The 14,915-nt window shown below is 35.8% G+C and overlaps 1 protein-coding gene across 7 annotated transcripts in view; it reads right to left on the minus strand.

Moving 5' to 3' along the window:
- INPP4B (inositol polyphosphate-4-phosphatase type II B) overlaps window positions 1–14,915 on the minus strand; it is an 822,790-nt gene that overhangs the window by 45,408 nt on the left and 762,467 nt on the right. For all 7 annotated transcript variants that reach the window (XM_005555983.5, XM_045391863.3, XM_065545524.2 and 4 more), the window contains 2 exons: window positions 14,353–14,465; window positions 10,231–10,385 (listed from right to left, as the gene is read on the minus strand). In XM_005555983.5, coding sequence (XP_005556040.1) covers window positions 10,231–10,385; window positions 14,353–14,465 — 268 coding nt within the window. The remainder of the gene's footprint in view (window positions 1–10,230; window positions 10,386–14,352; window positions 14,466–14,915) is intronic.

The raw sequence follows: 14,915 nt of genomic DNA on the forward strand, positions 1-14,915 counted from the left end.
GATTTTGTTTTTATTTAAGTATTTACACCCTGCCTTATTCCAAAAAGAATTTAAGGCAGTTTACCTGAATACATCAAATTCAGTAAGATATCAGGAATAAAAAGTGAGAAAGAAACAGTAAATGCAAGAGTAATGTCATAAAATGGAGCTAAGAATGAGGCCAACACACACACACACAAACACACACACAGTGAAAGCCTATTAAAGAATGTTGTACATTTGAAGTAGATGAATCACAAAATTGGCCCTGAGCTTTTTAGTAGTCTCTACAAAAAGGAAACTACAAAATTAAAGCCCACCTGTACACATACAATCACACATCGCCCCACCCCAGACAAACACATATGCACATGTGCACCTGTTTTGTTGTGGGGAATCATTCATTAGCGGAATGTTAATGCTCTGGGAATGACTGCACAGAATACTCACAAAGAGGGAACTTTACAGAGGAATTAAAAATGTCTGACAACATGGATGCACCTGGAAAATATTATGCTAAACGAAAGAGAGCATTCACAAAAGACCACAAATTGTATAAATCTATTTATATGAAATGTCCAGATGAGGCAAACCTAGTGGTACCCAAGGGCTGGGGGGATGGCATTTGGGAAGACACTGGTAATGGAAATGGGGTTTCATTTAGGAGTGCCAAACAGGTACTAAAATTATTGTAGTGATTGGTATACAAATCTGTCAGCATACTAAAACTACTGTAAAAAGGGTAAAACACTGTACCCTTTAATATGTTTACTGGTTTATTATAAAGTTATTACAAATAATACAGATGAAGAGATGTGTGGGGCGAGGTATGAGGGAAGGGATACTGAGCTTCCATGTGCTCCCTGGGTGCACCGCCCTCTAGGAACCTCCATGCGTTCAGCTATATGGAAGCTCTATGAACCCAGTTCCCTTGGATTTTTACAGAAGCTTCATGATATTAGCATTCCTTTCCTCCAAGAGCGTAGAGCACGACCTGCTCTGGGAAGAGTCTCATGACCCACCGTCTACACTGTACACTTTAAATGGGTGGTTGTTATAGTCTAGTAAGTACATGTGAATTGTATCTCAAAAAGATGTTAAAAATGTATCAATATCCTTACACTAGGCAAGTGGTTATCAAACTTCAGTGCACATCAGAATGACCTGGTGAGCTCATTAAAACACTGATTGCTGGGCCCCACTTGTAGAGTTTCTGGTCAAGTAGTTCTTGGAAGGGCCTGAGAATGTGCATTTCTAACAAATTCTTGGATGATGCTGATGCTGGAATCACTCTCTGAGAACCAATGCAACAGATGATATGAATAATGGAACTGACTTTTTTTTTTTTTAAACTTTCCTCAATATAGTTTGAGGACATCACAGCCATTCACAGTTTAGTAAAAACAATGTGGCAGGAATCTGCTATGACAAAGAAGCAATAATAACAGTAATAACAGTCATCACCGCACATCAGTAATAGCCATGACAGCATTTAATATTTACTAATCCTCACTGTGTAACAAGTACTATATTAACTCCATCAGTGATCATTGTTTCTTCTAGCGCTCATGACAACCCTATTAGATGAGGATGCTGGTGAAATTATCACTACAATATAACAGTTTGACTTTACCAATTGCTTACTGTGAACTATATCCAGTTACCAATTTCTTTGTATATGTTGTTTCATTTTACAGATAAAGAACCTAAGGCCTCTTAGAATTTCATTCCCACTGCTAAGAAGTGAAGAAATCGGCAGTCTAACTCAAAAGTCCTTCCTTTTAACCACTTTATGTGCCATAGAGGGGCAGCCTGCTCTTTGCTGAGCTGGCCTAATTGTTAGATTTTAGGGTATTCAGAGCAGTGATTACCCCCAAATAATGCTGTGATATTTGAGAGATATCACATGTGATTTGTTACTAATAAAATACCAATTTTGCAAATGATATGCTTTATAAATTACAGTTTTGATCCCCATAATGATGTCATTCACACTCATATGAGTTTTGATATGTTCACTAAATGAAAGAGAATGGGGTGTAATTATGCATAATGCATCTTTGCTCACAGGACTTTAGACCATTATCCTTTGCGCATTAGTATATGATGCCCAGCATTTGAACTTCTCTGTCATCTGTGGTCTTCTGGTCAGGAGAAAAGCTTGCAACATTTGGGTGCTTTTTCCTAAACACAGTTGCCTCCTAGTCCAGTTTTCTTTAGAAATTGGCTTGTGAAGCCATCCAATTTGTTCTCTTGAACAGGTGTCTGGAGCACTATAACCAATATTCAAGTTAGGAGAAGGGCTGAAACCACTTTATGACAGTTTTTACCAGAGTATAGCAAGCGTTCTGATGGAAGACAAGAAGTTTTAGACTGTATACTGATAATTCATTGAATTAATAGTTTTGGATTTCTTTGTATGTGAGGACAAACATAACAGGCACATTGAGTATATGAATTCATGGATATCATTGGCTAGGACAAGGCAGCTGGTGTTTGTAGAAAAAATCATTAGGTGGTGAAATGAAAATTACTTCCTTGATTCTCTTGTCTCAACCTCCCAGGGGCATAAACAGACTCTAGGTTTTGGCATAACTGCTCTCCATAGATCATTCAGGTTTGGGCTGCCTGAATCTCAGTCTTCTTTAGTGAAAATGAGGCCTTTTCCTGGACTAGTTCTTGCTACATCTCATTTTCCAAGTGCAAAGGCATCAATCATCTCCCTAATCAACTATAGGTTTTTGTTTCTCAGCTGGAAGTGTGTTTCCCTTGTCTAAAGTGGAGCCCTGTCCCCTTTCCTGCTAAAAAGCCTCACATCATGTCACAGGCTCCCGTCACAGCATGATGCATTCTCTGTCCAAACCCAAGAGATGCGCCTGTCTTATTCCACTGTGCTTTCATTTAACAATACAAATAAAGCATATTTTTAAAAAATCACACCACTCCTGAAACAGTGTCTTCTAAATGTAACTTAAACACAATAGGCCAGTGGTTTATTTATAAACGCTGGAAACCTTTCCTAATTTGCAATTATGTGCAAAACTCCACTGTGTGAAACATTGAAGATGAGATGAGTGAGAATCTGGATGGTCAATCAATATTTAGACAGATATTTAATCTTATTTTGTGTTACTGAGAAAGTATAACTTAAACAAAGATAGCACTTTCCATCCATCACATGATTAAAAACTCTAACAGTACAAGTATTGGGATGTGTGGAGACATGGGAGCACATGTGCATGGCTTGTGGCTTATAAATTAGCATAGCTATTTGGAAAAGCAATCTGGCAGCATCTAGCAAAATTAAAAATACAAACGCCTTACCACCCATTCTACTTATGGGTTTATATACATGGATATACATGGGAGAATGTCTATTACAGTATTGTTGGTAATGGCAAAACATCAGATATTTTGGGCACTAGAAAAATTGTGGTCTATTCAAGTGAGTATTACACAAGTTTAAAAGAAGATAACTAGATATAAAATAAATAAACACCGATCTCAAAAACTTGATATCAGCTGAAGAAAATAAGTTGTTCAATGTGGCACACATTACAACATTTATGTAAGCAAAACCACTTGACGAGTGTGATGAGTGAATAAGCACTACTCTTATCCATTTAGATAACCCTAATACAGATTTTCCTAACTCCTGGCAACTTACCTAAATTGTCTGCATCCTCAAGACACAGTTCGGGTTCTACCTCCTCCAGGACACCTCCTGGCCACAGTGATTCTTTTTATCCTCTGAACTGCTTAATAATGAATGCTTCCTACACTTGGGACTCATTTATCTGATTCTGTTCTTGCGGGAATTAGCAGTTTCCCCATACAGGATGCTTAGTGTTATTCTTAGTGCATAGTAAGTCCTCATTGACTATTAGCAGCTGTTATGATTTCAAATGCGTTTCTCCGTTTGTATAGCATGGTACTCTGCCACAGTAGATATACAAAAGATGTTCACTTTTGACTATGAAAATGATGACCACATATTTCTATTAATGATCTATTTTCCCAACTCACCTCCAGAGGTGGGTCTGCTGACACATTTTACAGGATATCCTAACTCGCCAATAAAAGCTGTGGGAATTCAGGAGTTAGACATTCACCAGTTCCACAAACTGAGTGCTGAGTGCTGCTCTCTGGGGGCCTCAGATATGCACTAACCCCAGCTCTAAACTTAGCTGCTTCTAGATTCCCTGATGCTATAGCTAGGGCTCTAGCAAGATTTCCAAACCCTGTAGCCCACTGTCACTGAGAGAAAATTTAAGGCTTTTAAAAAGCAAATGTTAATCCTGGGACATTTTTCCTAAGACCTCGAAGACTAGGAGAACTCCCCCATTTTAGCAATATCCAAGGATGCACTTTTAGAGAAAAATGGGATAAGGAAGAACAAGCAGGGTAGATAGAAATGGGGAGAGTGTAGAGAGCAAGGGTAACATTTCTCAGCAGAACACTTCACGCCCACTGGGTGCAGAGACTGTAAGTAAGTGATCTCATTTATCACAACACTCAAAAGAGGGCGATGGAGCATCATCTTACCTTTACACATTAGGAAACTGAGGCCTTGAGATTAATTAATGTGTCTACCACTACACAGATAATTAGTGTTAGAATAAGGAATTAACTCCAGGTCTTCCTGGATTTAAAAACCTGTATTTGTGGCAGAAGTTAAATGTATTTGCTTCAGTTAGATTCATTTATATTGTATTTGATTTTAAGTGAAAACATGTTTCACATCCTTCTACGTCTAGGCACTTAGTTAATAATTTTGGGAGTTGAAAGAAGTGGTTGACTTGGAAAGGTGTGTATAAAGCTGATGGCTGCTCTGGACTATGGCCTCCATGCTCACAGGGTCTCAAGTTGCTACAACTGGAAAACAACCCTATCAACAAAAGAAATTAAGGGAAAGAAATAGACCTCAAAATCATTATTTTTCTGTCACCAGAATACTATGACAACCTTGTCAGGCATGAATATAGGAAGAAGATCCACTAAAATCAGCACATACATTTTGCTCAGGAAGTTGGAAGTCCTTTGTAGGCCATTCTTTGATTTCCCCAGGAAGGTTAGTTCTCTTCTGGGGTTTATAGTGGATGGCTTATTAAAAGCTACTTGCTTTAACATGATTTCTAAGGATGTACACATTCTTTGCAGTATCTTTTAACTCACCTTCAACTGAAGTAAAAACATCCCAAATAAGGTCAATTTTCATGTTTTTATTAATAACCCTGAGTTGAAGGTGACTCTTTCTCAGCTTACTCCTGTTATTTGCTGCAAATACTGACTGAAGTAATGTAGCAAACACACCACTGAAACTCTCAAGGGAGGAGACAATACTTAGCATTCGCGGAAAAACTGTTCCCAATTACGATGTTCCCTACAAACGCATCTCTTTCAAGTAGTCAAAAAATAGCTGCAAACTTCAATTACCTATGTTTACAATGCTTATAATTCTCTTTAATATTTGAAATAGGATATAATATGAAATAATAGCAGCTCTTCTCTGAGTACAATCAAAAACAAAGAAAAAAATAAGCTCAAGTGGAAACAAGACTAAAGACAGAAGGAAGAAACTTTTCTATTTCAACAATTGAACTACATTACTTAAAAGTGAACCCTACAAGGGAAGAAGTCATACAAACACATCTTTTACAGACATCAATTGGTTAAGAGTCATTTACTTATAAAGCAGAATACTTCATAAATTATGCTTCCCCAACAGATAAATTACAGGTGCAACAGTTGAGAATATGACATTTAATAAATGAAACTCAATAAGGCCAATGGGCCTTTTAAGTCTCTTATAAATTAAATATTTACTGAAATAGAATGACTAAAGCCCTGTATTGCAAGGGTGATACATAAGTATATGCTGAAACTTACCCTGAGTCTTCCTACTAACAGCATATTAACTATCCTAATTTTAAGGAGCCATGACAGATTGAGAAAGTAATGTAGTATAAAACAAAAGACAATTGAGAACTATGGTGTCACATTATTAGTTTGTATAGCCATCATCCTAGAGTTCTTGTTAAGGAAAAAAACAGTACAATGGTATTTTTGTTTTAATTTACTTTATAGAGGCATTAAATGTCCCTATACAATTATTTTTTGTTAAAATAGTTTTCTAGATTAATGATGGTCAATGAGGGTTAAGAATCACTATTTTGGTCTTAATGATATAGTCAACCACTAAGAGAGCCTTACAGAGTCAGATCACCCAGACACCTTGTGTTAATCTTCTATTCTGAAGAGGCATTTATGCCATTTCATCAAACAGATGGTACTCAAAAGTCCATCAGGAGTGTGCAGCTGAAAGTAATACTGGATATGTAGAAAAAAGGAAGTCTGAATTTTTTGCCAATTGTACAAAGGGTGGATTCAGGTGGTGAGCTGAAATGGTTTCTTTATTGCCTATTTGTTTTTGAATTAGGATAATAAGACTTTTCTTTCATATTCTGCAACTTGTGCTTATCAACATGTGACAATCAAGTGATAACTTCATATGCTCAATTTAAAATGCCTATGTATGCACAATACCACCTAATACATAGGACCCGAAACTTTTAGAAACCCGTGTCATTCATGTATTCCTTTATTGTATATTTATTGAGAAAAAAATGATACTGTGTTCACTGGGTACTGTTTTCGGTACTGGAAATATAGTAGTGAACAAAAAGAAACAAAAGTCTCTACCTTCAGAGAGCTGCTTCTCCTGTGGGGATTTCTGAATAAGAACCAGATGGAGCTTTATTTACTTTCCTTTATATACCTTTACTCATCATAAATAATTTGAAACTGCTACAGAGATAAGCATATACAACAGAAAATAATTAATATAGCTATGGAAAAAATAAAACTAAATAAAGAGTGATATGATAACCTTGGTGAACTTTATTTTTCCCTTGAATTTTTACGATGAAGGAAACTTGGTGAATTTTTAAGAAATCCAGATAAAATAGCCTGGAAGGTGATTGGAATAATTCAAAGGTAAAATAAACTGCAACTGATATTAAATAAAATTAAAAGTTGCAGTAAATTCAAAAACATACAAATCAAAGCCCCTTAAAACACTGATTTTTAAAAATCCAGAGTTGTTCCCCAGAATGTCTGTAAAGTTCTTAAAAAATTAAATTCTGGGACCCATCTCAGATCTTCTCAATTATAATCCATGTGGGGGTCTAAATATATGTATTTTGTTTCAGTATAGGACATGTTATTTTATTATAAAATTGAACCCAAGATGATGATAACTTAAACTACATCTTGATATACTTTTAAAAATAGATTTAGGGGGTACAGATGCATCTTTGTTACATGGACATACTGCATAGTGCTGAAGTCTGGGCTTTCAGTGTAAACACCACCTGAATAGTGTACATTGTACCCAACAGGTAGTTTCTCATCCCTCACTCCCTTCCCGTCCTTCCACCTTTTAACACACCAATCAAACATACGTATTTTTTAAAAGTTACAGTTCATTTAAAAACCACTGTCTGAAGGGTGGGATTTGATAGATGGCAGAGTGAGGAGCTAGGCAAATCTGCTTCCTCTCTAAAAACTTAACTGTAAAATATCGTCAGAACCCAGAGTTTTGGGACCCCGGTAATCAATCAGCATTAAGCAGTAACTTGAGAAATGTTTATTCATGAACCACTGTTGCATGTGGGGTAGGAAATCTGTTAAGAGTTATATGTATAAAAATATTGATAAGAAATTTCTAAGGTAATTTATCTTAAATTTTATGATTATTTCTAGATATATAATACATATTAGCATCAAAAATGTTTATAAAAAACCTATTCAGGGATTGTGATGCTTCCATAATTAACACAGCATTTGCAAACACTTGCACATTTTTAAAGTGCTATTTACAGAGCTGATTTTCTTAAATAGGGAAGATATTGCATTTGAAACCTTATTTACAAGAGCTGCCAGGACACTTTATTTCAACATATGCTATTGTAGTCCAACTTTATGTCATAAAATATTCACAAACATAAAACTACAAGGATCATAATTAACTAGATTATACTGCACATGGAAAATCAGAGTATTAACATCACAGCCCTTGATTTTTTTTATTTTTTTAACCAACATTATTTGGTGATTACCATGTGCCAAACATTGTTAATTCCTGTACATGTATCAATTCATTTTAACATCACAGCCCTTGATTTTTTTTTATTTTTTTAACCAACATTATTTAGTGATTACCATGTGCCAAACATTGTTAATTCCTGTACATGTATCAATTCATTTAATCCTCGAGACGCTCCTAAAATGGAGCTACTATTATCATGTCTGTTTTAAAAGATGAGGAAACTGAGAGGTAGCAAGAGGTTGAGTAACTTGCCCTAAGCCACTAAGAGGTCGTGAGAGACTAACTTGCCTATGGGTAATGGCATATAGCCTGGATTCAAATTAGCTGGCTCCCAAGCCTCATGCTCTTACCTACTCTGCTGTGTTGCCAGAGCTTGTAAACCTATGATCCTGTGTTGTGAGGCAAAATACCCAGAGGGAAATGAAGGCAGTTATTAAAGAAAAGAACACATCTTATTTTCTTTTACATATGTGCATACATATATACACAAATACAGGTCACACTCACACTCTGGCACTGTCCTCATATACACACAAAACCAAAAGAAGAAGATCACCAGAATACTAGGGATTTCAAGTTAAGCCTTTAGTGTTTTAGATTAAATTTCTAGTGCCTTACCTTAAAAACACAAAAATGAATCATCACAAATGCTGTATCATGGGCAAATGTATTGCATATATAATGTCAATCATAGGCAATACCAAAATATGTTGTTCTATAGTATAACATGTCTAGTATACATATAGCCTTTATTTACCTGTTTGAATTATTTTATTTCTAATTTAAGGGTTCCCTCTTCTATCTTAAATAAACAGACAGCAATTTCATCTTCCAGAAGATTTGTTACCTAAATCAGTTTAGTCCCATGGTGTACCTGGCCTATAATATCATGCATTCCTGCGTTTCTCACCAAGCACCTTTGTTCCATCTACAGTGAGGTTTGTCTTATTTTTTCTGTAGATTTGAAGGTTTCATACATGAATTTGTTATTTTACCTGTTAGTGCTGAGATATTATTTTTCGAAAGAAGTTTTTATATCAACCAAACATGTTTTATATGGCTGAGATGTTCACGTCAGGACTCTTAAGACATCCTCACACATTTATCAAAAAATTATGATAGAGCTCCACTGAACAATGAAAATGCCAAGAGACATGAAATGGGATGAAATACAGGACTTCAGAAACCTCTCGTTAGTGAGAAAACATAGAGGCATAGAACGAGCACAAGCAAACGTCAATGTCGCCAATGAAAGACTGCAGCAGTTAAAAGAAAACTGGTAGCTAATGGCAGGCTAGATAAGAAGCAGCCCTCTCCAGTGAATCACATGATATTCCTTTCTGGGAACCCAGAGCCTGTCCCACACTTCCTAGTGTGCTTCTGAGCTAGGCTTTGCAGCAAAGAGACAATTTCATTTAACTTTTTAATTAACATGTGTCCTTGCTGATAGACACTGTGAATGAAGCACTTTTTCCTTCCCATTATGGCTTAGAGTTTAGATTTAATTACTGTGGAAATGAATCAAGAAACGTGACTTTGGGCATAGCATTTTAAATGTCGGCAGAGTAACCATATTAATTCTCTATTTTAAAGTATCAGTGTCATCCCATCTTTATGATGAGTGATGTGAAAATAACTTTAGAAAGGAGGTTACTGTCCCAGAGACTCCGTGGGCCATGGGAATATCACCTATTAGTTGTAATTTGGAAAGATTTTGTTTGGATAATGAGTTAGTTTCATTTTGCAAGTTCTCATAAATACTTATGCATCATGAAAATTTGTCTTACAGTGTTATATATGACATTTTCGGGGCCCCTTAATTTCAGCCAGTCAGCTAACAAAATATATAATATCATATATAATCATGCATGTCATCAAATGTGTACACAGTCACATTTTCTGAAAATGGAAAGTTTAGAAAAGTAGCCTAAAATGAGTAGGGGAATACAGATAGAGATAAAAATATTATAGAGGTAGAGAAAATTATCTCTCTCTCATGTCATAAGCTATAAGCCATGAAAATACAGTAAAGTACTGAAATATTTAGTCCTTCAATAAAATATGTATTTTGAAAAAAAACAAAACAACCCAAAATGACCTTAGACAAAAAAAAAAAAAACCTTGAAAAACATGTGAGATACCTTCTCATGCAATCCAGCGCTCGGATAAAGAAGTCCTTGTGTAACTGGTGCTCATCTCTCAAGATTGAGCATTGTTCAAGTGTCACTGACATCGATGTCCTGTCTTTGGCGCTTTTACAACAGGTGAAACGAATACCATTTAGTTTGCGGCAAATCTGTAACATACGTAAAAACGAATGTTTACTGTACATTTGTAATACCGTATTACAAATTACGGTATTACTTTACCGTAAAGTGTTGGCCTCCTCCAAACACTTCTAGTCTAAACGCATCAAATATAAATTTGGGTTTCTGTTAATTTATGGTAGTCAATTGGTTCAATTGGTCTTATCAGATGTAAAGGCATTACCTTTTCATTTCAAAAGTCAATGCAATGGACCTAATTTATTTAATTCTTTGTACATGAGGCGTGGAACCGTTGAAGCCGTATAAGATGTGAAATATCCAGCAGAGGACACAGCACACTACCCAACGGGGTGCCTGGTCTGCAGTGTATGACAATGCTAAACTAATTCCTGCTCAGAAACAACACCTTTATTGTAAAGAGGAAAACACAAACAAACCAAAAACAAACAAACAAACAAAATCTATATTCCCTGGAGTAAAAAGTTGATTCAAATCATATATAGCTAATATTCTCTTATTTTACATTTAAGAAACATTTGCTAGTCTTGGTTTTATGTTATGAGATTTTAAACATTCTCATGGTGCCTCACAACAGACAAGGGAACTACTCATCAGTACTAAAAAGCAGAATACTAGAAATGGCCACTGTTTATTGCAAATTGTGCTCTAGGGTACAACACTAAGAAATTTCATAGACAGTTGCACTTTTTAATAAACTTCACAGGGGCTGGGCACAGCGGCTTATGCCTGTAATCCTAACACTTTGGGAGGCCAAGGCAGGAGGATCATTTGAGCTCAGCAGTTTGAGACAAGCCTGGGCAACATAACAAAGACTCCTCTCTATCAAAAATAATAATAATAAAATTAGCTGGGCATGGTGATGCATGCTTGTAGTCCCAGCTACTTGGGAGTCTGAGGTGGGAGTATTACTTGAGCCTATGATCATGCCACTGCATTGCAGCCTGGGCAACAGAATGAGACCCTGTCTCAAAAAACGCCTCCCAAATTAAAAATAAAAATAAGTAAATAAATAAACTTCACAGGAACTCTAGAGGAAGGTATAATTATTTTCTTTTTATAGATGAGGAAACTGAGGTTTAGATGGGTTAAGTAACTTGCACATAACAGAGCAGAACCAAGATTCAAACAGAACTCTGCTTAAGTTCAATAATCAAGTCTTTTAACTTCTGTTATGTTCTGTTTTCCTCTACAGTTCTTTCTTTTTGTTATTCTGATTTAAGTCAGAGAAAAATCACTGAGCATCAATACTCTCTTGTCTCATTGCCTTATGATTAATAGGGAAATCATTCCATTTGTTTCTCTTCCATACCATGGTAGGGTTCTAATATGAAATACTAATAATCAACTTTGGCATTACAATGCTAATCAGTGTGCATTTAAAATAGATCTAATATGATATAACAAAGGTCTTCTTTATTATCTGTCATCAAGCAGTCTTTAAAAGTTGTCTGCTTTTAAAAGAAGGTAAAATAATACAGCTAATCTAGAACTTATTACCACGTTTTAATTGTGATTCTGATACTTAAACTTGAATTTATACATCACTATTAATTTAGACCTTTGGTACTTCTATTTCCAATATAAGTGACTAGAAAATGTGAGAGCATGATTTCTTCATACAATCTTTTTACATCTAGAAAAATCTAATCCTTTCAAATAAACAGTATTTCATTTTTTAAAATTCTTAACTATATTCATAATAATAAAATAGACCATAATGGCTATTTTTGAGATACGATTTTTAAATGGAATTAATATTCCTTAAAATTTTTTGTTACTATCATATGTACTTGTCCTACTTAGAATATTTGACGTTCTAAATTTAAAGTCTATTGGAGGTAAGGGCAGTTGATTTCTGTATTTCTACAATACCCAAACTATTGATTTAACACACTTGATTGTCATTTGTCCTCTTTAAATGTTCACTTTTACTATTTAAACTTAAAGAAGATAAAACCAAATAACTTTATTTTTATTTATTTATTTATTTATTTATTTTTGAGACAGAGTCTCACTCTGTCACCAGACTGGAGTGCTGCAGCGTGATCTCGGCTTACTGCAACCTCCGACTCCCTGGTTCAAGGGATTCTCCTGCTTCAGCCTCCTGCATAGCTGGGATTACAGGCATGCGCCACCACGCCTAATTTTTGTATTTTAGTAGAGACGGAGTTTCACTATGTTGGCCAGGATGGTCTTGATCTCCTGACCTCATGATTCGCCTGCCTCGGTCTCCCAAAGTGCTGGGATTACAGGCATGAGCCACAACGCCCGGCCACTTTATATTTTTCAATTAGAATGTAAAACATTAACTAAAGCAGTATTTCATTAAATAGATTTTTAAAAGGAAAATAAAATTAAAAAATTGACAAAATATTTCTGGAAAATATCAAAAGGAATTTCTATATTTCTTTATTTTAAAAGTTTCATTAAGGCCCATGATTTACAAATAGAACATTGAAACTGAGGTATTAGCCAACAGAAATGCTACTAATCATTTATTCAGTGGTGAATTGTGAGTAAATCATATTTGGTCAGTATACACATTTCAAAAAAATTTTTAGAAATGTGTGGGATTTATAGGAAAACTTTTTCATACATTAAAATGGGAAACTGCATATATTAAAAGAAAATACACATTTGTGTTTATATGTGTGTATCCTTAATTTATCTATTTACATAACTTCACAATATGTACATAATGACACATTTATGTTTGTAAATCGTCAGATGGCACGAGTATCAAACTATCTTCATGCCGTCGTGTTTTCAGTAAAATAGAAAACACAATTTATGACCTGCCATTGTGAAATTTTTGTTAGAATTAACAACCAGAGTGGTCTTTGAAGACACAAAGAGCAGCCACACTATTAAAAACAACCTTCATGTAATACAGTATGGCGCTAAATGGAACCAGTGTAAATGAGCTGCCTGAAAGCAACATTTCATATTGTTCTTCCCTGGGGCTCCAAGAAAGCAGGAAGGGAAACTAAGGAAGTTTTCCTCTGCCTTGCTTTTGGTAAATTATTTCATATGGGCTCATGGTAAATTATCCATTCCTTTTTCCCAGAAGAAAGTAATAATACTGAATTATAATTGAAGCACTGGCAGTAGGGGAAAACTTTCTGTTTTAAATGCTATGACTAGAGAATGAATAGAGTATGCTAGAAGCATGGTTAATCTGAGCTCCAAATTATAGGAATAACACTGCAGAACTGCAAACATGGCATTTATCATAAAGATCTTTAACATGTACCTTTCCTGATGGAAGAATGCATTCCTAATGAAAGGATGTTGGGGTCTGAATGTTTAACACAATTCATAAATTTCATGTGAGCTATGCCTCAATGGTTACCAGATAAGAGCCTTAAACATACAGGCATTTTTTTCTAATTCTTGTAGAAACCTGTGGTGAGAATACAGGCAGATCTTTTACCCCAAAGGCACCATTAAATGAGAAAGAGCTACACAAAATATAGCTCATTACCCCTAGAGCAATCCATCAGTAATGAATTCTATGCCAATATCTAAATTAACAAACACATTTATAAGCTTGTTAACTGAACAATATGTCCAGGAGCCTTATTGAAGCTGTGAATCAGAGATCTGATAACCACATTCTGTTGAAACCATATGTCTCTAAAGCAGCAGTTCAAAATCCTGGGTGATATGGGCAATTGACATTGCAACATGCAATATCAAGAAATTCACAGACGCTCCCTCAGAGTGGAGAACACATCCAAGGTTGGTAAGAAGAGCAAGTGAGCAAGATTCTTTCTTGAGTGCATCTTCTTTCATCTTATGTTCTAGTCTATGGATAGAACTACCAACAAGAGTAAAAATGCCTAATCCACGGAATAATAGAAGATGACAGCTGGTAACCCCAAGTGCAGAGGTTGGACTCTGCACAATAGAGAACTGATAATATTTGCTGGTTATGACGTGGCAGGAAATAAGATTTGACATGAGAGTGCTTACCGTTGCAGCCAGCCACATAATTTCTACATTCTTTCTTTTTTTGGATTGGATATTTTGATGGAGATTTTCTAGTAATGCTTTTAAATCATTTTGTTCCTGAAAATGTGAAATATCTGAAGGAGGAAAAAAACAAAGGAGAAAAATAAAATGAGACAGTGTTCACATTAAGCTGCCTATGGAGGTTTTTTCAATACGTTTATTTGCAACCACAACTTTTCTTTTAGATAGAGTCTTGCTCTGCCTACCCAGGCTGGAGTGCCAGTGGGACCAAATCTCTGCTCACTGCAGCCAAGCCTCAATCTTCCAGGCTCAAATGATTCTCCCACCTCAGCGCCCAAAGTAGCTGGGATTACAGGAGCATATAACCATACCCAGCTACTTTTTGTATTTTTTGTAGAGACAGAGTTTGGCCATGTCACCTAGGCTGGTCTCAAACTCCTGAGCTCAAACAAACTGGCTGTCTTGGCCACCTGAAGTGCTAGGATTACCGGCGTGAGCCACTGCACCCAGCCTCAAACACAATTTTATAACAACAAATATCATCTGAAGCAGAGAGTATCTGA

The sequence above is a fragment of the Macaca fascicularis genome, chromosome 5 (assembly GCF_037993035.2).
Source record: "Macaca fascicularis isolate 582-1 chromosome 5, T2T-MFA8v1.1".
Taxonomy (NCBI): Eukaryota; Metazoa; Chordata; class Mammalia; order Primates; family Cercopithecidae; genus Macaca; species Macaca fascicularis.